Consider the following 27,615-nt stretch of genomic DNA (forward strand, 5'->3'; position numbering starts at 1 on the left):
GTGTAATGTATTTACTAAATATTATTAGGTAGGGTGTGTTTTTTTTTCAATATACCTAATATATATATTGTAATAATTTTGCAATAATTTCTATCAAGATTCCTTTTGGTATAATTTTGTTTTTTAGACGAACTAATATGCTATATTTATTCCATGAAAAATTTTAATATAATTTAGATTTTGAAAAGATTTGTGTTTTTGAGTTATTAATTACATCTTGTATTGAAACTTTGCATAATATTTCATAAATAATAATTGTTTTCAATTTATGACAAATAATACGTCACGAAAAAAATTAACTCCCATTAATAAACTGAAATACGCATCGTATATTATAAATATTATTACATACTTTAGTAATATATATAAAGTAGTGGTTACATATTTTTAAGACACCCTTAACAATCTAAAAGAAATAGTAACAAATTGAAGTTAAATAAATAATTATTTAGGTTGACATGAATGACAAAAGAATAGATATCTCGATGAATGATTAAAAAAACCGCCTTGGTCCCTCAGATGTAATATATTATACAAAAAAAAATCACAACGCCCCAATCGGTCGGGTAGATCCCGTAAATCAGCATGCGTATTATTACTGCTGCCAACACTTGGATGGAAATACCGCCCCGCGATATGGCGTGCCTCGATACCGCCCTATCGCAAAACAGATCGGCATTACGGGAAAAATATGGGTCGATCAAATTATATTTAACGTCACTTTAAAGTAATCTTTTCGATGACACGGCCGCGTTTATCAGGCAATCCGCATAATTATATTTCGAGCGAACCTTTATTATCGTCGTAATGGTTCAATTAACGTTGTTCAAGTCATATTTCAAACTTAATATTGCGTCAAACCATACACATCAAATTTCAAAAATGTCTTGAATTGACATTATCTGAAATGGTAAACTATGATTATATTTTATAAAACTAAATATAGATTAAGCTTTAAATACGTTCCTATTAAGAAATCAAAATAACTTAATCGCTTTTCCAGTATATTATACTTTTTTATATATCTATATTTTTTACTGATTATGATGAATACGATTGTTGTATATTTAATACACTTTGTAAGATATGTATATATGCTGTATTGAAGGTTGTAGAGCAGTATGCAGCTGCTTGTGTGCGAATTGATAATATTGCCTTCAATAATTTTATTTTATTTATATTCAGACTGGCATTATAAAATATAAAAAAAATCACTTCATAAAATCAAATACGCCAAACACAATACGCTATAATACTAAAAAATGGTGCGTTAGGTACAGGTTAATTAATTATTCTTTTAAAGTAGTAGGTACTAGATTATCTGAAATAATTATGGATTATGAATAAATCACTCGTGAAGGCCGATACAGAGACAAATTCAAGACGTCAACTGTGGCCATCGCTCAGTTTGGCCGCCCGTGTACGACGACACATTGCACATAGGGTTGCAACCCTCCTGGATGCATGACGTAAATCTATGGATATACTAATATCCACATAACGACTAATATAGTACCAACAGTATAACTTGTCACTTCGCGAACACGAATATCATTGTCTCTTTCCTTCCACGGATTGTTCTATATATTATTACTTATGGACGTAAAAATATGATGCTATATAATTGGAAAGTACCTATTATATTTTACTATTTATAGATGCTCGTATCGTGAACGAGAGATAAAACATTAGTTTTTTTTTATTATTAAAATATTTACTATGCGGCCAAAATAAAGATAATTAAATATTGACACTTTAAAAAGATCGCTACTATAGTCGAATATTAGTTCATTGGTCGATACCCATAAGATATCGAACCAAGTTATAATTATTGATCATTTAAAAAAACAAAATTATGATATAATATTTTTTAATGATAATTTAATTATTTTCCTCAACTCGTTTATTATTCTAGAAAAACATTGATTGAATATAGTTTTCACTAAAATTAAATAGTATTGTAATAATATTACATAATATTACTTATAAGCTACTCGTACTTACGCAAAATGTAAAATAAGACAAGATTTGAAATTATATAATTTAAAAAAAATATAATACCTATTAAGTTTTTGACGCATAAAAAATGGTTACAATATATCGTATGAATAACTCTATACGAATCTATAAACATATGGTTAAAGATATCTCACAGAAAGAAAACAAATCTTTTTACACATTTTACAGTGTGTATTTTTCTGGCATCTGATTAAGATATAAAATTCTTGTAAAACCCTCTACCCTAAGAGAATAAATTTTTCGCAAAAGTATTTTCACAGTTTTTTATTAGGGGAATTTCTGAAAATAAATCCGGTGTGAAAATTAATATATATTATTCATTGTTCCCCGCGTCGGTGAGGTCAAAGGAAAATGAAAAAATCAGACTGTAGAGACAAAGAAAAGCGAGGATTCATGTGGGTCGTAATGCAACATACGAGGCATGCCAATGTAAGAGGTTCCACAACAAAAAAATATTGCTTTTTAGTAGAGGTTTACTGTAAATATTATATAGATGAATTCCTATCGTCCATTGTCATTCACTGATAGGGTTTACAGAATAAAAAATAAGTAAATAATATTAGGTAGGTATATAGCGACTATTTATGCATGGATTTATTTTTTAAATAAAATATTGAATTTTCAATAATCTTTTAATATGTTATATTCAACGTAAGCTCAACGTATTTCACTACAATATATTATTAATATATTATAGTGAAATACGTTGAACTTTCTCATTTATAGATAAACATGACTAAAGAGCAAAATTAAAGTTACTGATGTTATAATTTAGCTTAAAAATTATAGTTGATGGTGTTTTATCGTAATGATAAGTCAAATTAACAAACACTTAATCAGTTCAAGAAGGGCGTATTATATATTTTACACTTTACACAAGAAAAAAAATATCGTTGGAAAGTCTGTAAGTAATAATTCATTTGATATGCAATTAACGTATGTATTGTATAATTAATACTATTGAGTAGGAAATTGATTTAAACATTTTGTAAATCTATTACCGAATCAAATGATGTTTGCTTTTTTTGTTGCTGTAATGTACATTTTCATTCGGGCGAAAATCATAGAGAGCCTACATTTTGTTTTAACTTAACTGCACCATAGCATTGTAAAGCCTAATTTACTGCAAACCGCATCTATACCAAAGTGTTGACACCTCACATTGACTGAAAATTGAGTCCCGATCGTCTTACAAGATGTCAAAAACTATATAGGTACTGTTGGGTCACTCTAGTGTGGTGTTCGATGTGTAGGTAGAGGATGATGATAATGATGAAGTCTACAATGTAGCAGGGTGAGATTTATTAGCAGCGTATCGGTACAATAGTATATTATACATGATAGTTACTAGCTAAGTACTGCGATTCGAGTGACATTGAGATAAATTGTTCTTCGTTATTTATATAATAAAAGGTAGTACATTAACATTAAATTCTGTTACATAATCATATTAAACTAAATATAGAGTCAGCGTTTTAAATTGAGTGGCGAAAAGAAATATTATTTGTTATTACAGTTGTAAAAAAATACTATGAAAAATGATCATTCAGCTAATACACCGTTATGGTATAATGTGCTGTGATATGATGTAATAATACAACGACCCTAATTTCGCCAATCGACTTGCTGGTCTAGCTGAATTGTTTACTGGAAATGGATTCGCTGGGAATATATTACTGCAAAGTAATTTAATATTTTTATAAACAATAGATATATGCTATTATTCTGCAGCTACATTACTTATGCATCAAACTAATTTGAATTTGACTATATTATATGCCAAATGAATGGTATAATCGAATATGTGAACGGTATTTTAATTGTATACATATTAAATTACAATAACATATTTTTATATAAGCATCAAGAATCGGAGGTTTGAATTTTTCACGTGGAAAATTTATATGTAGTTTTTCAACCAAGAGAATGAATCTAATACGTAAATTGAGCAAACAGCTGATATTCATTATAAAAACTCTTGCATAGATTTAGTTCGGGCTATACAGAGCCAATGGAAAATACCCATTTTCACCATGGAAATATTTATCGATCACATAAATTATTGAAGGTTTCGTTATCGCATATAATTATTCATGTTTCGGTAGATTGATGGCAATGAAGTTGAACTTTGGTTAAGTTTTAATGTTTTAAACTTTTTGTTTGAATATTTTAGAAATCCTGGTTAAGGTTTTCTTGGCGGTGGGTAGAGCGTGCGCCTTTGACATATTGATCCGGGCGATCTTGCCGTGAGAACTTCCTATTCAAGTTACTGAAGGGTAAAAAAAAAACCAGAAGGTTTTTCCGAAGAACGGTGTGGGCTTAATGACAAAAGGCTCCACATATTTCACAGAGCAGTTGATCGACTTAGCGTACTACTTGCAAACAGTTACATGTCACGCTATTTTTTTTTGGCTGTACAAAACCACTAGTATTTTAAAAACCGTTAATTTTTATGAATACTTTTCTTTCGTAGTTTCGTGTCGGAAATGATAATATTTGGAATAACAGTTATTTTTTCCCTTCGAAATTTAGAAAGTAAAAACAATCATTAGCAAGTCGAATGTTTACTGATTATCCGTAAAATATATAGTACATGTTGGAGTTATTAGGGAAAAATTCTTTTTATAGTGGTCATTACCTTATTAAAAATAGAAAAGAATCGTATAAAATAATATAAAACACACAAAAAATGTAATAGATACTAATTGGACTAACTTGACTGCTATAATCTAAAAAAATGATTTTTTTCATTTACTTGATAAAAAATACAAAGAAATGTATTTATTTATAGTTTTTCGACGGAAAACTTTACATCATAACATTTTCCATCCTCGATTATTATATTTGGCATGTCCAATACGTCAGTAGCACTATACTTATATATGAATTAAGTCAAAAAATGCAAAAAGCGTGTAATATAATATGATTTCATAGAGATTTTGAAAGTTCTATTAGTATTTCTATTTTCTTAACCAGTTTACGTGAAATAGTTTTCAAGTTACTCACATGAAAGACCGAGTGACATCATTGTCGTATCACTTAATTTTCACGACCTGCTACATGAGTTAGAGAAAGAGGAGATATAAATCCTCGCGCTTTAAGCTAATGCATAATTTTTACGGGAATGGGACAACTGGGCGCCAGGAAAATTGAGCGCCACTCTGACGAATGAAATAAAAAATAGACGTTCATTACGATTTCATATATAAAATAGACAAGAAATTTTAATTAGTTTCTATTTACTATTTAGAAGTTTTAATTCATTTTTCTCTTAACTTGATATAAAAATAAGGCTTGATATAAAAATAAAAGGACTCTCTTCTCGTTGAAACTTAACCATAATATATATATATATATACTATTAAATTAAATCATTATTTACGAGTGCATATTTAAAGTCTCATCAAGTATTGAATAATAATATAATATACTAATTTAAATATAAATAATAATATTAAATATATATTTTAAAAGTACCTACCTATTATTTACGAACGTCTATTTATTCGCCCGTCTTTATGGCTAATAGTACTCTTTTCACAGTAAGGTAATTCTATTATTTTGACAGTGAGTGCTCAGTAATTTTGTATGTGTATTGTATAACAAATGCTTTTGTTTAATTATCTTCAGTCAAATATAATACGTTTGTTTAAGTTGAAGACTGATAATGTGTGAGGTAGGTCATCGTAAATTTTTATGCCAGATAGTTAGTAGATAATAGCCTACTTAAAGTTGGACATCCTTGATATATACTAATAACTATAGAGTTGTAGCTGTCGTTATAAATAATAAAGTTCAGAGGCAAATACTATATTAAAAATATATAGGTATACTAACAATGTTCGTAGGTTAAACTCAGCTTAGTTATTTGGTAATTCAAATAATTTTCATTTTACTTACGTTGATATTTATTTTATCATTAGGTTAAGTTACTTGTATATTATATTATATTTATATAATATGTACTTATATATTCGATTCTTTAAAATTATATTACAATAATTTTAAATTAAAAAAATACAAACAATGAAGTTTTCATCCGCTTTCTCCCTTTTATTGACAATATCGCTGAGGTTTACAATACATACAACAGAATTATGATTATCTTCCAAAAATACATACAATTTTTCAGATGTTAATTCTCTGAACAAGAAAAATTAATTTATACTAAAAATACCCATATTTATTTTAAAACAGATTTTGTTATAAAATAAATTACAACTAATTAAAAGTATCTTCATGATACAACCATATATGTAATTCTGCAACATACTGCAAAATCGGTTTTTGTTTGTTATTCACAATACAAAAAATATTCGTTTAATAATAAGGGATGTAATAAAAATGTGTTTTTCCATTCACTGATTTTCTGGAAAAAGGATAAACAGTATTATTGTATTTAATAAAAGAGACTGAATAGTATCAGTATCCTTAAGTCAAGTGAGGGCGTATCGTTGACCCTTTTCCGACACCGCGTTATTTTTTAAATATTTTATATATATTTAAAAACCCTAAGATGTTGACAAGAGCTTTCTCCTTTAGAAATGGAGACTAAATGTATGAAATTGAAGCAAAAAATGATTTATTGTCCATTGATAAAGAGTTAACTATAATTGATTTTTCATTTCAGGTATAAATGCAAGAACTACTGCTATGGCAATTAGTTGATATTTTTTTGACGGATGAAAAGATAATCCGAGTTAGGGATTGCAATACCAAATAAAAATACTAATACCAATACCGGTATTTTGGTATTACCAATAGAATACCGGTATTCATGAAAAATATTAAAAAAAAATATGGACATAAAAATCTCATTAACATAGTAATATTTTATAGCAAAAATATCTAAACAAGTACGTAATACGTAACTTTAAAATATAGTATATAGTTGAACTGTTGGCACTCTCTTCTTCGAATGACCTTTCATTATATTTATTTTATAAAGTGCTATTGGATGTGTAGAGCCTCACTCGTAATTCCACCTAATGTTTTATTACACTTTTTAAAGTTAACTACTTCTTTACTTTTATCCCGTAAGAAGTAAAACCAAACACAATATTGCTCAGTTTTTTGTTAAAAATATTTCACTACTATTATATACGCTACTATTGAGTAGATAAACATAAAAATATTAAGCACAGGCAAGTCCATTATAGTATATTTATATTATATTATATTATAATATAAATATACGCTACTAGGACCAAGGTTCCTAATGATTATACAAGCGAACAGTAGGTATTTAAACGCAATTTTAGATACATATATACCTGACTTAATCTATGATATCCGCGGGCGACTGGCAAAAATATTTGGATAAATTTAAAATCAGGAAAGAAGGTACTTACCTATAATGTAATAATATATTTTACAATTCTGCACGTGTTCTTATTGGTCACAAGGGCGAATGTCAATAGAAATAAACTAAACATGTATAACTCGACAAAAATTACAGTTATTTTAGATTAATTAATTCATTTTTTATCCACGTTCAATACCAAATATATCGGTATTGAAAAATAATGAGATATCAGTTTTTAAATACCGCGGTATCACAATCCCTAAATCCGACTCGCGACGAGTAAATGCAGTTAATAATGTATTGTTGTTTGATTTTAAAAAACACAATTTTTTGACGTACTTATTCCACTTTTAATCAATAAATTAGGACAGGTTTCGTCCGCTGAAAATCATTCGTCGTTGAAAATGTCCCTCTGAGGTGGACGAAACCGGTCCTAATTTATTGATTAAAAGTGGAATACGGACTACAAAAAAATGCATTTTATTAAATCAAACAACAATACAATGCAGTTCTACCATGAATTTACAGTTAACAAAATAAAACCAGTTAATAATACTTCACCTCAGCAGTCAATAATACTTAATTACTATTTAGATAAACTGAACCATTATATACATATCAACACTCGACTAAATTCTGATAATGAACAAAAAAATGTCAGTGAGAGAAACAAAAACAGAACAACAACTGAACTATATTAGCAAAACTTTAAGGCACATTTATAAAAAGAAACTATACATTACTCACTCTTATGGTCATTAAAAATCTTTATTTAAAAATAATTATACAACGTGATTTTGCTAAAACTCATTTATTTGCTTTTAATATAAATGTATATATATATATTAGTAAACGAGCATTGAAAGTATTTTTTTATACTTCAGTAAAATTGTTTTATCTCGACAAAAAATAGTACGATGAAAGAAAAATACTCAACTAGGATTTGGGTTGTGTATTTTTATGAGCCTAATGGTTTATTAAAAAACGTTTTCCTGTTATTTTTTGTTTAGAAAATCCTACTTTTGTTTCAACAAAGCTGTTTTGGTTTCCTTTTGATGTATTACTTAAAATAAATATTTTTCACTGTAAATAAAGATATTTCATTAGATTAATACATACCATACATTATTTAATTTAAAACTCACCAAAAAATAGTATGATTATAGATTTACAGACGTTAACAAAAATTTTAAAATATAAGTATGTAGATTACCTATTCTTATTAATTTTGTATTAAGAAGATTTATAGTTATTTATTTATATAGATTTATATTTTTTATGGATTTATATTCCAATTCAAAAAGTACCCTTAGTCGATAGATAGTTTTAATATTATAATGTAAAAAATTGATAAAAGAAGAGTGCGTATCATGCCGTCTCTTGTTACATCCAAGATGAAGTTACAATATTGAACCTGGCTTAGTAACGTGTTATATGTTCCTCAAGAGATTCTTTCATTCGCCAAGTCAATAATCGAAAGAGTTTTATCTACAGAGTCATCAGTAGATAACTACAGGCCGGTAGCTGTTATATATTATGTACTAGAAAAATACTTGATTTGATCATGCACAACCTATTTTCTCTAAATCTTTAGATATTTCCAATGAATAAACAGTAGATCAACTGAAACATACCTGGTAGTATATATTATCAGAATGCTTTGATTCCAGGCAATTTGCTTATACGTAGCTTCAAGGGATTATAATTTTTAATCTTCCTTGCCTTCGCCATAATAATAAGTTATACGGTCAATCATTGGATGTGACAAGAAATAACTTATGTGATAAATGCTTTTGATATGGCCAATTGTATGTCACAATGAGCGGATAATCAAAAAACCTACTGGCAGATGAGAATTCTTTTAAAAGGCTGAAAGATTATCTTTAGGTGATCTAACCATACATATTCATAATCAGAACCTCTAAAATCTTGACACTTTGCGGAGTTATTCTATACACAAAGTGTTATCGACCGTAGTTCATCATATTTATGTATTGAGGCGGTTAATTATTACAATAATTATTTAAAGTTAGCTTTTAGAGCAAGATATACAGTTTTGACAGTTTAGACGGCTACCGTATTGTAACATTTATAATACCTCAATACATAAATATGATACACTACCGTCAATAGCCACCGATAGTCATCTTACGTATAAGATAGACCCACTGAACAAAATTCTTTATTTATTTTTTCCTAAAATAATAAAGGAACAGTAAAACTACACAAACAGAAAGGAAAATCATTAAGTGCAGTTGGGAACAAACGTGTGTATATAATAAAAAAATAAAGATATCTAAAATACTCATACAGTATGCATTAAATAAGTTTGAATGAAATCATTTTTAAACACTCACAATCACAATAATAATATCTACATTTAGATCTCCGTGCCAGAATTTTTTTGGAATTGTATTGCATTTTCCTTTATCCTACATTACTCGGCTCAATTAGTAGAATTATTAATCGCACGACATATCGCGTGGCTGAAGTTCTGTCAACTTTTTACAATAATTATGATACAAACGTAGGTATATATTGTGTTTTACTTGTTATTGATGAGATAAAACGATAGATTTATTTATGTTTCATACACGAATGACTTGTTATAGTAATAGCATTAATTATGATAGACATGTTTTACGATTGTACTAAAAACTAAATTGCACGATATATTTTTTCTGTTTGTACGATATTATTATAAAATTATTTTTTTAAAGTAGTGAAGTTAACTAAATCAGGAAAGTAAATAATCGTTAAATATTTTTCCAAATAATAATAAATATATTGTTTAAAGGTTTTTAAAGAAAATTTTACACTTTTAATCAGTACTGTCTGGTTAGTCTGGTTACGGGAAAAATAATTTAAAAATAATTGCCAAAATTGGATTGAAGAACATAAAGAAAGCCTTCGTCTATCATTGGATCGACTCCGGTTGATAACATATATAATATACCTAGGTAGGTACTAGAAAAATAAAAAGAAATCTCGAACGTACATCCACTAATGTCCTATATTATTATACTATCCAAATTATGATGAAATAAACTAGTAGTAGTTACCTACATCTTAAAATAAGTAATGCATTGTGCTAATTTTTGCATTAGGCTTTTGTGATATAAATCAAGGAATCAACTAGGTACCCGAATTACTAGACGAGCACAGTTTCTCCTAAAAACATAATTATAACACACACGCACTTACTTATAATTAATTAAATTATTTTTTTAATTCAATAAATCATTCACAAGATTTGAAAATGTAACATTCATTATTGAATATATATAATTTTATATATAACTAAGATATATACCTGAAACGTATTTGTTACTTATAAAGCAAATTAATAGTGATTCTGATTATACTTGAAAGTATAATACATAACCAATAAATTATATTATTACTTACTAATTGATTTTAAACATAAAATTTCTATAATTTTTTGCAAAACATTTTTTTTATTTAATTACATGCAAAAAACCGGGAATGAGACGACTGGACTCCGGAAAATTGGACGCCGCACTGTCGTCGCAGACACGTATACCGTAGACGAGGTATTTTAATCAGTTTCTATCTACTACTTAGTAGTTTTAATTCATTTTACTCTTAACATAATGTATTCTTTATTGCGGATTGAGAATTACCATGCTTAACGCTTTATATAAAATAAAAAACTCTTTTTCCATTGGAACTTAAACATATGCACGATTAAATCATTACTTACGTCTGCATATTTACATTCTCACCAACTATTAAATCATAATATAATCATTGAAATATAAATAATAATATTAAATATTTTTTTTAAAGTACCTATAAGTACCTAACGTCTATTTATTTTCGAATTCCGTGGCGTCCAGTTGTCCCGGTGCCAAATCGTCCTAGACCCAAAAAAACCATAGTGTTACTTATAGTGAATATTATATGAAGAGTATAATATGAATAGATCTAATTTAATTTTAATTTTAAAAACTTACATTGTTTATTAAAAGTTGATTGAAATTATCACTATCTATGTTTTTGATGAATTCGAGGTAACATTTTCCAATGGCGAAAATATAAATGCACAATCCATCAGTTCGATAATTAGAACGATCAATCAAATTGTATATCGCGTGGTCAGAGCGACGTTGACTGTTTACAGTTTCTACAGGTACACTGACATAAAGCTAGTATTAATCACTTTTAATTGATTCGTTAGAGATAAACCTCACGAACAAAGCATAGAGCGGCATTAAATGCAAGTTCCATATGTACTGCTGCGGAAAATGGGGAAAACTATGCCACGATAATTCCAGACACCACTATTTCCAAGGGTCAGTACTAATGATTAAACTTTACACATAGAGTTTAATAAAACGATACAGGGTTCACAGTTTATTTTTAATTGTATTCTCAAATTAGTGTACGTAATATAAACGTATAATTATGACCATCGCTATTAAAATTCAACGATTAATAGACTTAAAGTTTTTTTTATGAAATCATTTTGGTTAGGCTTAAACTAGATTAATAATTATATAATGTTTATAATACGGATGAGGCATATAGCTTTCAAAGTTTCGATGTATACTAATGTACATTTTATGGGAATTAGTTATTGCCCATTACTTAGTAATTAGTAGGTATATCTGTATTTTTTTAATCATATTTCTACTTTGTAAGTCGTAAATTTAATACTATTAAAATAAATAGAAAATCTCAGTTTGAGCTAACTTGAGTTTTGTAGAGAAAATGAGTTACAAAAAAAGAAAAACAATAACAATTTTCCGGTTGAATTAAAAAATATATTGTAATGAAAGGAATAAAAATAATATATAATTTATATGTATTTGAAAACCTTAGATACATAACTAGCTAAATAGGTATTGTAAAAAATACTCAAATTTATATTCAATAATTGAACTAGCATTTACTTAGTTCTGGTAGGATTTCATTATAATGGTATTGACATCATAAAGTTTTATGTTTAAAATACATAACAAAACTTTGGTTCAAAACCATGATTATGTGTATTCAGTTTTTAATAAAAAAAAAATTAATTGATACTTATTTGCTTGAATATAAAAAAATAAGAATGACAGATGCTTTAATTAAAAATGTTTTTTAAAATCAACAAAAGTATACTTGAGTGAAGTCAACTAAATTATTAGTGAGTGTATTTTAAATATATACCAATAATAAATATGGTTAATACCAGAAGCCATCCGTAATTATGATAGTTATATTATGATTAATTACCAAACTGGTTGTCTTTTTTCGAATAAATTATTAATTATAATGAATTATAGATAAATCGGTAGCTATTGACAAGATAAAAGTACTTACATTTTTTTATTTACTCTTTATACTATTTTCATGCTGTTTATTAAAGCACTACTACGGGGTTATTGACTTAAGTTTGTTTAGAGAGTTTAGTTAATAGTAAAAGTTTTTATTTGTCAAATTTATATGTAGTATTTTTTGTTTAAGTTATGTTAATTATATTGGAAAATAATTATGACGTCATTCTATTTTTTGCTGCAAATGTGCTCCTGATGAAATATAGGTTGGAAAACCATGTAACATATCATATACTAAGTTGGCCATACAAGTAGTAGTCGAATTTTAACTCTTTTAAACATATTGATTTATCTGGATTTCACTTGAGTTTTATCATTATTTAAATGTTACTGAAAATATTGTGTTTAATAATTCAGTAAATATATTATTCATTTATAAAATGGTATTCAATAATACGACATTACTTCTAAATCTCAAAGGCTTTTCGGCATAGCAGCCCTTGAAAGAATTGAAATAGGGGAGCAGACAAATAATATGTATATCTATGCATACAAGGTGTTAAAGTTTAGTATCTTTCCGCCGCTGGCTTGTAGAATGATAAGGAGGAAATGTCTTTTGTAACAAAGGAGATAAAACACGTTGGCACCAAGGAGATCACAATATTGGATGTTATAGTGGTACGCGCGATTAAATACACGAAATATGAGCCCAGGCTACGACCTTATCCGTTCTGCCTGTATAAAGTGATTTAATTTTTTGCGTGCTTTTTCTTTTGGAAAAACCATTTTTCAAGAAATTCAGATAAGAATGCAACAAAAATACAAATATAATTATATATCTTTTTTCTTTATTCGTGAAAAAGACAGAAGATTTAAAAATACATATTTTTTTATTGGACATAATACAAAATTTTTATATCAACCTCAGAAATATAAAAATTAGAAAAAATATATCAAATAAAACTTTGAACCCACATCCATCATTATCCTTAATCTTAACCAATTAAGCTATCGATTTTATTTATATTTCTAAGAAGCGTCCATATTATTTAAAGGATTTATTAAATATTATGTGTTATTAATTGATTGAAGAAAAAATAGGCTGGTAATATAAGTGAAAACCAAAAAATTACGAGTAGCGCAACGTGGCATAAAAAGGTGCATTTTGGGCATAACGCAAAAATACCACAAAATAAACCAATGGACAAGAAAGCAGACAAAATTACGTGACTTGATAGAGGTCACTAAACAAATGTAGTGGCAATGGGTTGGAATGTCGCTCGGCTAATATACAACTACTGGATAAATATACAGTGGTACTACAAGGGGTACTAAATGGCAATAACAAAAACACTGACTCCTCCAAACTAATCCGCCACGCAACACACTCAGTTTTAATCGAGCGCATCAGGAGACCCTACGCATGGATGTGAAGCGTCTGCAGTTTTTTATCCCTGGTAATGTCTCAAGAGTAGATACCCAAGACTGAGTTAGTCACGCGCTCAAGTCAGCTTTGAATGAGTTTATTGAGTTGGCTTCAGTTAATAAAAGGTGCCATGGACATACAAAAACTATATAAAGCTTCACGTCCGCAATAAGACGCCGCCAAGCTTTAAAAAGCTACACGACAACAATTCGCCCCACAACACACTAGGATTTAATCGAGCGTATCACGAGGCCTTACATTTAGATATAAAGCATCAGCAGTTTTTTACGCTTGGACATGTCTCAGGAGCAGATGCCTAAGACTCTCCACAATCTCAAGTGAGCTTTGACTGATTTGACCGAAATACGTAGTTTTATAAAAAGTGCCATGAGGGAGAAAGCCACGGAGACTTAATAGAAATAAATGAGTTTAATGATATTTAAGATACAAAAAACAAAGCTAAAACAATACGGACAAACAAAATTATATGAAGAGATCTTCACGTCTGCAATGAGACGCTGCAAATTTTTAACATGCAATATATAATTGGCCTCTGTGGCAACCAAGTCGGACGGCCCGATAGGCCCAACAGCTGGTTGGATCGACTTAAGTATCTCTTCCCCGCTCAGAAGAAATTCTTGTACATTCTCAGAAGATAATATACGATGACAGGGACGCGCGAAACCCTGCTGAACTTATAATGTTCGATGGATGTACGTAGCATAATTATCATGAAATTAAATATAATCTTATAATCAGTTTTAGAGCAAATGCGTTACCTAATTAAAGAAATGCTATGATATAAAAACTATTGTACTTAATATGTATCCATAAATTGTTGGTTCTCATGATAAGCAAATATAAAATATCAGAACGACATAATGTTTATCTTTCTAATTCTATATTTTTCAATTTTATATCCGTAATGTAGGTACATGTAATTTTTTTTAAATGTTTGCTTATTTAGAGCAATGATAGTATAAATATTTAAGTAGTGTATTTCACTTACCTATTTTGGCATCAGTCAGAGACAATGAAAATACTCCAGCCAATGAGATGAACAGCTGCGCAGTCTTCATTTTTCAAAATATGAATAAAAAAAACTTTATCACTAATAGAGTTTCTCAAACAGAAATCTACAACTACAAAACTCTACAATTTTTTTAACGAGTATATTATCCTCTTTGTATTTAACCACTATTTATAAAACGAGTGTGTATTTTTTTCTTCATTTTAAAAAACTATTTAGTTGATTTTCAATATTGAGTAATATTATATTTATTTTTATTTTCTTTCACCACACTCAACTGCAACGCAAATGTATCTGAAACAAAATGAAATATTTAATTATTATACATTGATCTTATAATATATTGTTGAATAAATAATGAATAAATTAAGAATTGATACATATAATGTATTCAAAGTCCAAAATAAAAAACAAATAAAGAAAAATAATTAAAATATTCATTTAAATGTTTATCATATTTTTTATTATTCTTCCTTCAGTTAAGCTGTCGTGACATAATGTTTTCAATAAAAAGGTGTTTACGAGACCATTTTGATAACCTCTTTAACTGTAATCGTAAAAATACTTAACGCTTATATCAGCTTATACAGCGGCATTTGAAATTCAATTGACGATTATTTTATTTAAAAGTATGCAATTTAAAAATAACATTTAAAAAAATTCCAAAACTCTCAAGAGTCATAAAATAAAATTAATTACAAGATAAAAAAAACTTTTTATATACAACGTTTTTAAATTCTGTTGAACCATATAAACTTGACTTAACTAGCTTAAACGATCAAAAAAAATTGTACTTGACATGTCATATTGATTTCCATAGTAACGCACGTATATATTAATAATTTAGTTGGTAGGATCCCAGACCCCCAGCAACCGATAATGGTGTCGAATTTACTTCTTATACAAAACAGAATTAACTGAAAATTAATTAAAGTCTACATAAAGATGGTTAAAAGTATTTAAAAATGCATTGGCATCGTACTCTGATATATTCTGAAAGTTTCAAATGTCTAGCCAGTGGGGAAGTTAGTTAAAAATCGATTGCAAGATTTGTACCCGACAAAAAACCACCGGACTAATAAGAATACGACCTTAGAAAAACGTTGTAAAATCTAAGAATCACCAACTCTGACAGTGATATAATATTATAATTATAAACTCATGATATTATGTTAAAATAAAAAATAAAGATTTCAATACACAAAGTATTGTTCCATCATTATAGAAGCGTATTACTCATTAATAATGTTCCAATTATTATTATTTAGTGAAGGGTTGATGCATTTAATATGCTATATGTCCAGTTTTACACGTGTTGAGGAAATCTAGCTTGTAAGCTTCGAATATATTGTTAATGAACGGCGGAATTGACATACATTGTATATGAATGATACAATATATCCTCTGATATCCTATTTTGCAACAGCACAAGGGAGATTGCAGATTGGTCCTAATGGTGAACAGAATTAACTACCGGAGAAAATTCTATAACAATTAAAAAATGCATACTACGTATTTTTCCAAAAAAATATTTAAGTAATAAGTTTATCAATATTCACAAAAATATCGGTTAATCAGTTTTTCGAAGTACTAGTATATAGTAGTAATATTTGGAAGCACATAATACTCGTATATTTGCAAAGAAGCATTTTTTGCCGTGAATTACGTATTGAAATATTACATTTTTTCTCAACAAGTCATCCACTTTGTGATCAATAAAATTAACGTTAATGATATTTCTAACTTAATTGTAACATTAATCTGTGTGCTTGCCACGTATTTATTATTGACGTTCTTGTAATTACGAATAATGATTTTTTAAATTATTATTCAATATTGATGGTTGGTCAAAATAATATGGTGGCCCTCATTCCTTATTCCCCCCCCCCCCTTACCTCACATCCTCGTTTAGTATAGTCACAAGACCAGGCAACCATCAATTACAGGCCATGAGACGACCGTGATTGCGAATAATATCCAGTTAGCTCAAGTTACTAAATATGATATGGTTTGAGCGACCGTCGCGTCTATCATCCATCCTGAAACTGTCTTCATAATTCATCCCAAAGCCAAGTGAAACTATGAGAGTGACATTCCGAACCGTCCATTTACCAGTGCGTTAACACCGAACCAGCATACGCCAGCCCTTTCAACATAAAAAGTTCAGGTTAACCCTCTCTAGATCCGTAATCCACCACTGGCATCTTCAAGTTACAGTCCACTGATTTGATATGCTATGAATATTAAATATATTAACAGAATCAAGAAAAAAAGTTTAAAAAAAATATGTAGGTACCTAACTAGCTCTAAAACTAATAGCATCATTTATTGAATTTTAGTTTTTGGTCCTATTAAACTTTGTTACTACGCACTCTACTTGAAATAAATCAATCGGTTAAATTAACATGGTATTATTATGTTCGCCGTGGTGGCTTATAACAAAAACAGATCGTTTAACCTAACGTACCTACCGGTTGTTCGGTTACCTAACATAGATTTACTAATGAGAATTTCTTCGACGCACGCAAACCTTGTGCTCGGCAAAAAGACACATACTTACATATCTTTCTTGTAGCCTATTTTTTCGCCACGTTAAACATTCTATCTCCATTTCCCTCCATGCTAAAGTAAGCTTAATGACCTTTTCTTAATGATTATTTATTTTTTTGCATATTCTTTTCTCTCATTATAAAAAGTTTACTTTTCAATTAAGGAAATATAATTTATACGAAACAAACCAACGCTGTTGTTATTCTTTTAAACAATAATATTCATTCAAATAATTAAACAATGTTTTTCATAATTAATCTATTCTTATCTTATGTTTATGTACATAATCAACATACTTAAAAAAATAATTTATTAATTGTATGCAAACACTTTTTTTATTCAATGAATAATTCACAAGACTTAAAAATTTAACATTTTTTATTGAACTTTTAAATTTTTTCTGAGATATACTATATAATATTATATACATAACCATACGAATTAAATTATTAGCAAATGCAAGTAGGTTATAACAAAAACTTTGATGATCCTGACACCGGTTGTATTCAAGATAATTTATTACTTTGATTTAAAATACAAAACACGATTTCCTACAAGTAACGCAATCTAGAAAGCGTTCCAAAGGGTATTGTAAAAATCATAAGTAAAATTTGTCGCCGATTAGATAATACGCGATAAGATAATATGGGCGCGAATCGCAAGAGGCGTAGGTTTGAATCCTGCTGGGTGTAATATAGTTTTTAAAAGATTTTTATCTAGTGGTTATATTATACGAGGGTGGGTCAATAAGTCCTTAGAAAAGCCGACAGGTGGCGCGACTAGTACTGCAAGCGGTTTGTTTTCATGCAGCGGCACTACCGATTCAGTATGCTGCGAAGTTTCAATCAGATTGGTCGGGTTGTTGTGTGTTTCTCGTACATTTAAAAAAAAATTTGCTTGTGGAAAATGGAAAAATGGAAAATGGAGAAAATTGAGTTTAGAGTTGTTATTAAACATTTTAATATAAAAGGGTTAACAGCAAAGGAAATAAAAGATGAGTTGGATTTAGTTTACGGCATATCTGCTCCTTCACTTGCAACTATTTATAACTGGTTAAATGAATTTAAACGTGGTCGTACATCAACAAAGGATGAACCACGCTCAGGACGTCCTGTAGAGGTGACTACACCAGAAATGATCAATAAAATCCACGATATGGTGTTAAGTGACCGAAGATTAAAGTTGAGTGAGATAATTGAGGTTACAGGGATCTCAAAAGGTAGCGTCATTTCTATTTTACATGACAAATTGGGCATGAAAAATATTTCTGCAAGATGGGTGCCGCGTTTGCTTACAGTCGACAATAAACGCAGTAGGCTGGTGGCCTCTAAAGCCCTGTTGTCGCTCATGCAACGCAATCCGGATGAATTTTTTCGTCGCTTTGTGATTGTAGATGAAACATGGATACATCACTATACTCCCGAGACGAAAGAACAGTCAAAGCAGTGGATTGCGAAGGCAAACCATGTCCAAAGAAGGCGAAAACCGTAAAATCAGCTGGTAAGGTTATGGCTACTGTATTTTGGGATGCACGTGAAATTATTTTCGTTGACTATTTGGAAAAAGGAAAAACAATAACAGGGGATTATTATGCATCTTTATTGGACCAGCTAAAAAACGAAATTGAAGAAAAACGGCCTCATTTAAACAGGAAAAAAATCCTCTTTCATCAGGACAATGCCCGTGTTCACACATGTTTACGATCAATGGCTAAAATTGAAGAATTGAAGTTCGAATTGGTCGACCACCCACTGTATTCGCCAGATTTAGCCCCCAGTGACTTTTTCCTTTTCCCAAACTTAAAAAAATGGCTAAGTGGACAACGTTTTTTTTCAAATGAAGAAGTCATCGATCGGACAAATGCTTATTTTGAGGACCTTCCGAAAACTTATTTTTCTGACGGTTTAAAAAAAATTGAGAAACGTCTAACCAAGTGTATTGAGCTCCGAGGAAATTATGTTGAGAAATAAAAAAAAAATACAAAAATAAAACCTGTTTTAATGCTTTTTTCTAAGGAATTATTGACCCACCCTCGTAGTATATTTATCAGAAGTGGTTTCAAATTATATACGTATGTATTTACAGTTTTATAGAATCACACTACACTCTCAAAATGTTCATAACTACATATTTATAGAATAATTACTACAAAATACAACATGAATTAGAGTTTAAATATTTGTTTTTAAAATATATTAATATTACACGATATATTATTATATTAATATTAGAACAGTAGGTATACAGTTGGTATAAGAGTAAAAAACACATGAGTACGGTCCAAGGCTCAGTGTAAGTAATTTTGTAGTGCCAGGCACGGTGAGAGAATGCTTATTGGCAAGGTATGACGAGAGGGTGAGCTGGTCCGAGACTCGATGGAAGAGATGCTGTGCGAAGTGATACTGAGACTGAGATCTGACTGACACTAAGATTACGGAACTGACTGAGCTAACCTATCAACTATGACTCGCTATTTATATACATGAATATTCGGTAAATTGCGAGAGTCATTATTGATGTAGTTAGCAATTGGTAAATCTGCTGGCCACTGCATTGTTGCAACTTCAAGGCGTTTCCATCACCAAGCCCGAGGTAGTCGAATGCTATCAAAGTATGTCACACCTGCAGAATATACTGGCTGTATATGGGACGATTCTGTGATACTTAAATGACTCGCTGATTCTAGTTAGTAATAATACTGACATGACCCGAGGTCATTGTCCGCTACAAATACAATGTGTGAAATTGTATGGTTGTATCTTATTATTTAGACTCCCCAAAAGTATAAGTCGTCGCATGTCACTGATGTACATTATTATATACCGTAGTATCTTCCCACGAAAATTGTATATCCATCTCAAATGATAATATAATATATATATTATATATATTAATTTCTTCAAAAAACGAAAAATCACAATTAAATCAGTACAATTGAAAATAATAACCATTGAAAAAGATGAGCCCGGTATTATGTTATAAATATATCTATATTTCTTACTAATTACTTGTTTCTCAATGCCTCTTACTTGCCTCTGAAGCCATTCATGCCCTCCTCCAGATTTCTTTAGCTCCCACTTTGCAAACCCTATTAATATATACATACAATATTTTTCGTATTTCAAAAAATAATACTAGGTACTATGTACCACGAGGACACTAATAATAATTACTGTAGTTACTGATATAATTATAGTAACAACCATATTTGAGAAAATTACATAAGTATATGGCATTATGTATTGTGATCTCGGAAATCGGAACTCGGAATCCCTGGTTTGAGAAGTCAGTGATTTTCACACTGGTTTACGTAAGCCGCTAGCTTATATAGCAGGTTTATCGAAGAATATTTTTCTTTGATTCTTATTTTTGTTTACGAAGTTATAAATATGTACCTATTATAATTTCACAATGCATAATTAAATCGATGCATAAAATATATTTTTATACAATAAATGAAAATAAAAACCTTTTCTTGGATTTTTTTATTTTCCTTTGAAGTCAGAAGCTACGAGTATATTACGTTGCCTACCTACTTTGAGATTAATTATTTTAAATTAAGAAACTTTCATCGGGCATTCTTTCTAATTAAAAGAAAAGTTTGATAATTTGGTAATCTGATAAACAAATCAAAACATTTGTAACATTTTTTCACGAATTAACAGAATTTTAGATAATTAAAAAAGCCAAAGTTTTTTTTACCAGTACAGCAGTGTTCACCTAAATTTTTGCTAAAAATCATAATATTTTTTAGAAATGAAAACATTAGTTGGCATATTTTTAAAAGTGGAATCGGAAAATTTTGTAATAAAACTTTCATCACTGAATTTACCCTTATTTTTAACTTTTAAAATTTCAACTATATACGATGACGGAAATATTTTAAAACTGTGCTTATTGTTTTTAAAGTTTGTGTAATTAAATATTAAAATAATAAAAATGTTATAACTTTATTTAGCAATTGCCATATGCGGTATATTAAAATTATTTTTCATTTTTTTCCAATCATATTGTATTTATTTATTTATTTTATTTATAAAAAAGAGTATTACGGCATTACAGCTTTTGGCCAATGCGCCATTTATTGGTATTGCAATATGAAATTAAGCAATGGTTATACAATATAAGGAAGCTTTTAGGAGATGGGCTGGACACATAGCTCGAAGAAGAGACAATCGTTGGACAAATTTAGTCATCCAGTGGTATCCAAGAGGTACAAAACGTCCGCAAGGTAGACCTAGAGGCCGCTGGATCGATGAAATGATAAAGTTCTGCGGAAGTACTTGGCAGCGCAACGCACAAAACTAGGAGAAGTGGAAGTAGCTTAAAGAGGCCTTCATCCAACAGTGGATAGATTCAGGCTGATTATGATAATGATTTACTATAAAGTCACATATATTTTTTTAAGCATTGTTTCATTTACAAAATCTATTTTTATTTAAATGGGTCATAATGACCAATTCGATAGATGTGAGGTGTTTGAGAGAGTAAAGAATATAATATAATATAACGGCTCTTCATCATTTAAATGTCTTAAAGAGAATTATATGTTGCTCCATTTTTAGTATATTTTTATTTTATCATTTTACTCTCTCATAGACTTTTAACTTATGTCATTTAATATAAAAAGGCTAAAAACACAAAACACTATATATGAAATATTTTTTTGATTCCATTGATACGCAATATTAACTTAAACTATATTTAAATAATAGAAGAATTCAATACCTATAAATATTCAAAAGATTTTCTCGAATTAATTTAATAATAAATGAGTTATAACAATTTTAGTAAGCAGTGTGCCTTGCAAAATCTACCTTGTCTCTAATAGGTTAATAATAATGTTAAACGTCTTGTAAATAGTCAAACGAATCAGCAAACCCATAATCAACAATCTTTAGATTTAAGATATACACTCTTTGGTCTGTCTTCGCCGGAATCTTCAATGTTTTGGTCACAGTGATGATAATAATCTATATAAAGTCATGCTATTTGATTAGATCAAAGATCATATAGGAATAAAAAGTGTTACCTGTAAATATAGAAAAGGTTATTGAATTTTCAAATTATCTAGATCAGAATCCTCAGTTATAAAATAAGATCCTAACGAAGAAGAAGAGTATTTTGAATTTTATTTTTGTAATTATATTTATTCTGTCGCATTAGTTACTTTTTTTCAAATACTTATCATATTGATGAGGGAACGCCCCAATGAATAAATAAATAAATGTGACGCTTAAGAACAACAAAACTTGTGAACGGTACTTAATAATCTAGTACAGTGTAAGCTCTTTCCTTTACAATTAGCACGTTTCAGCGGAACGACTGCGGGTCGAGTCAACCTACAAGAGTCCATGCTTTAATGTCCTAACTAAACAATCCTAATTGGCCTGTTACAGTTCACTCCTTTCGTGTTTGTACCAATATCAGTGACAACCAAGAATTTGTCATCTGCCTTGGTTATTAAATGTCATACAGTTTAATTTGATTTGTCGCTTGATATCTATTTCAGCCTCGATAAATGTATAAATATTATGGTAATGCCAAATTTAGAAACTTATTAACGTAAACATTACAATAATAATATGTATATTAATTGGATCTACAATCCGATGTGGATCTTGGGCGCCTCACAAAAGGGGTTCGTAATAGATTTTTGTATTACGAGAAATTGGTATTAGCCATTAGGTCTATGGTTTGAGTCCAAATACGGATTGGAAAAACTACATGTATTTTTTTCTATACTTATTATACAACTTTACAAGCCGACATGTTGCTACTTAGCTATCGCAAGAGCTTGTTTAATATAAAGGTACTTAGTTGAAATAAAAAAAATCATGATCTATTTTAACTCTAACATTTTATTAATTTTATCTGGATTATTATTCTTATCTCTTTATATACGCGTTTCATATTTTTTTTATTAATTAATTAAAAAATATAACTAAAAATTACTTTGTGAATACTAGTAAATTAATTTATGAGTACAACATACTTACGGTGACGTTAATCTTTACTTAACGTATTCTAAAATTAAAATAATCCCTAATCATTGTTTGGAAACTTTTAAGTTTATAAATACTTAACACAGTTAAGAGGTCTAACCTTTTTTTACTCAAAAAATTACTGTAGATTAAAAAAGACAATAATATAACCACTTAATCTAATAATATATATGTTTTTGAATAAAAGAATAATAGTAAAAAATATACATCGGAAATGGCTTTCACTATTTTATCAACAAGAGGAAAAGTTATGGCAATTTATGTACTGGAAGAAAAGATTGTCTTGGATGATTAACTTAAATCAATTGGTTGAACACAGTAATCAACAAAGTTTTTTTTCGAGCGGCTATAAATAAAATCATATCGGCCAATGCAGTCTCAAACGAGCGATGAATAACTTACTACCGCTCTGGGAGAAACGCACAATTGTCATCTATTATCGATTACGTAGTATCTTGATAGAACTTTTACTTAAAATATATTTTATTCAGCGAAAAAAAGCTTTAAGTTTTTTATATTAATTAGTAATTATTGTAGAAATAAATCTGTGTGTAAGCCAGTGTCAAAAAAAATTACACTTTCAAGATTCAAAAAATGAATTGGATCAATTACACTTCACTAATTTTTACAAAATTGTACATACAAAACATTGTCAATTTTATGGAAAATATCAACAAAGTAAATGATGATACACATAATATTAAAAGTAATAAAAGGTTTTATTACCGAAAAGTATGTTAACTAGTAACAATACTATATATTATATTATTTATCCACGACTGAACATACAACAAATTTAAATAAATTAATTGTTATATTCATATTATAACACAAGATAAAAATAAGTAGAATTCTTCATTGAATATTTATAATTTGTACTTATAGATACAACAAAAAAATATGTCCAACGAATGGTACTTAAACTTATAACCGTTGCAATCCAAGTGATGTGCTTTATCGATACACGCACTGACCATGCCAATTTTTTCTAATAATATATGACTAAAATGTTATTTAAAATATATTTTTGTGATTCAAAACCAGGTATTGACAATACATTGGTACCTTGACTCCTAAATGAGATATGGATTTTACCTAATTTTAGTTTCAACGTATTTACAGTTGATAAGTTTTTTTTTTAAATACCTAATTTTGAAATAAAAAATATATTATCACTTGCAAATTTGTTATAAAATATTCACGTCATGCTTGACGTGGCAATTTAATCGGTTGAATCTGTTATGCAAATTAAAATATTTTTAAAAATGGTTTATAATTGAATAATACGTTGACGATGGTCTTAAAATAATAGAGAACAATGGTAAACATACCACCTAATAGTAAATTCCCACTCCACATTGTCTCCCATAATGAGCAGTATGTAATAAATTTATTATTTGTTTATTGAATACTTATTAAATCATTGTATGGATATCTCAGAATGAAAAGACATGCACCACATCTATAGCATCTATACACCGCACACCAGTGATACATTATAATTATATGTCTAAAAATATTCAAAATTATTATGAAGTCAGAAATTTTTCAAAATTTCATGTTTATAGATATTTTAGTATAATACTATAATACAGATTGAATATAATACCAGTTATATTGTTCCTTGAAGCTTCATCCCTGACTAAAAACTGTTTCAAATTGCTGTAGCAAAATTTTATGTGTCTCCGTTTTCGTTAGCGTAGAAGCACACAAAGTCTTTGTAGCCAGCCTCTACGGCGTAGACACCTTCTCTATAATTTCACTCGCTTTACAGCAGCTGCCCTCTACATTCCGCTACTTAGATCGACATTGAACGGTGTCACGTGATCAGTGCCATAGGTGCCCCCAGACATATCCCTACGAGGTAAATCTAGAGGCTTTTAGTCTATATTAGGTAAAGTATATAACATAATTTAATTATGTAGCGCATACTGAAATTTCGTATAACTTTAGTAATAGTTTACCTAGTGTAACATCAGGTTTGAAAATTTTAGTTATTTTTTTTCTTACTTTAGTACATAATAATAATCAATATGGTTATTTTAATAATACAATTATCATAGTATTAGGTAGGTATCTGAAGGCAGCTTTTAAAACACTACCCAAAAAGTTTTATATGTTTTAACTTTTACAGTATATAATATTTGATTTGATTTATCTGTAACGTATAAGATAAATCATAATATGTAAATGTGTTAGAGAAAGCGAGACAGATAGAAGAAATTTTAATATACGAAAACCAAATTCTAATTTTGAAATATAAACTGACCGCAAATAAAGAAATCGTTTATTTTAATCGGAACATAATGCAAACAAATGATATGATACCCTCATAATCGATGGCACATTACTTAATTTATTTATTTTAGGTATTTTTTTACAGTTTTTAATAGAAATATAAGATTAAAAAACTACCCACTCTTTAATTTAGATGCAAATATATACCAAAAGTGTATTTTTAAACCTACAGCTATTTTTTGTAGGATTTTCATTGTTATGTTTATTTTATAAAATATTTTTTTAATAAAACACCAAAATGGACCACCTGTTCCATGACTAAAAAGTATTATTTTTAGGTACTTATATGTATCTATATTGAAGAAGTAATGGATGGCACTCAACTGCTGATAAATCAAAATAAAAATAGATCTAATCATCTACAATAAAATATGATACCTAGATAATAATATTATGTTGATTTAAACTAATATATAACGAAAAATAGAGAGATAGCAGAGATATAATGCTTATCATGGCTGACCATAATTAGTACTGGGTTAAAAATAAATTAGTAGTCAGAAACAGCGAGTCTATGATAATTGAATTAGATAAGCTACAGAAAGAAGTATTATATTTTATGTAATTCTGCTCATTTGTATAGTGCCTATAGATATTTTAAAAAAATGACCATCATGTAAAAATTAACTCAACGCTTACACAATCTTTTGAGAGTTGGGAGTTGCATTGTATGCCCTTTAACATACAATTCAATTAATTTATAATTTGTTATTGATGGATTTATTTGGATCTTAGAGTATGGGTATTTGTAACTTTCTTTTAGTTTATTTTTTTTCTGGACTTCACTTCAAATCGATAACTGGTGGTCTTATAACTACGATTAGCTTTAATTTAATATGTATTAATTAATATTAATATTATTCAGTTGTAGGGTTCATATTATTTCTGTACATATTATTTATTATTGTGGGATGATAATATATCTTTATTTGAATGTTCTATCATTAAGTCATTTCTGGGGAGGTCAAAAAACACTCACTATCGACTTCAGATAGAAGAGAGACAGCGTAAAGAGACAATGATTACGTATTTTCGTCACTTGCCGCTTACCTGAGAACTACAGATAATATGCAATCAGACCCTTTCTTTTAGCATGCTACAAATCTAAATTTTCATTCCAAAAAAGAAAATCAACGCTGTATTGTTTTTGTTTATTGTAAAAATAGTAAAAAGAAATTTAATACAAAATAAATGTGTATTTAATTATTGCATGATCTTCAATTATTAATTTCAATCCAAAATGGAGCAAATTGACCTGTAAACGGTGGATGTTATGTTAATCTTTTAGTTTTAATTTTTTAATTTTCCAGATGTGGAATTAAACCTCATAACCCACAAGAGATTAGTACTCTCTTACTATTTCACGAAAAACGATGTTCATTTACCAGATTATTTTATTATTTATTTTTCCGTTAGGTTAATACTATATTTTTGATGTTATTAATTAAATCTGAACTTTCTCTCAGAATATAATGGATTACTTTTTCAAAGTATGTATTGTTCACATATACTGTGTGTATGAGCATTAAGAACTGTCACACGTACGACAAAGTGCCCACCTGGGCCAAAACAGTGACGGCATTCTCTCAAGATTTATCACACAAATTCCATATTTATCGGCCCTTACTAAGATAGGAACAAGTCCGTGACACATATAAACTAGGCTTCTGCGAACTTATAAAATGTTTTGCCTGCTTGAT

General features: G+C 28.9%; 1 protein-coding gene across 1 annotated transcript in view; it reads right to left on the minus strand.

The window, feature by feature from the left end:
- The window catches only part of LOC147079016 (acid sphingomyelinase-like phosphodiesterase 3b), a 259,878-nt gene that overhangs the window by 170,055 nt on the left and 62,208 nt on the right, over positions 1-27,615 (minus strand). The window contains exon 2 of the mRNA XM_085948705.1: positions 15,042-15,356. Coding sequence (XP_085804831.1) covers positions 15,042-15,111 — 70 coding nt within the window. The 5' untranslated portion in view covers positions 15,112-15,356. The remainder of the gene's footprint in view (positions 1-15,041; positions 15,357-27,615) is intronic.

This window comes from Rhyacophila brunnea, unplaced genomic scaffold (genome assembly GCF_057557595.1).
Source record: "Rhyacophila brunnea isolate RB1 unplaced genomic scaffold, BYU_Rbru_1.0 scaffold_10, whole genome shotgun sequence".
NCBI lineage: Eukaryota > Metazoa > Arthropoda > Insecta > Trichoptera > Rhyacophilidae > Rhyacophila > Rhyacophila brunnea.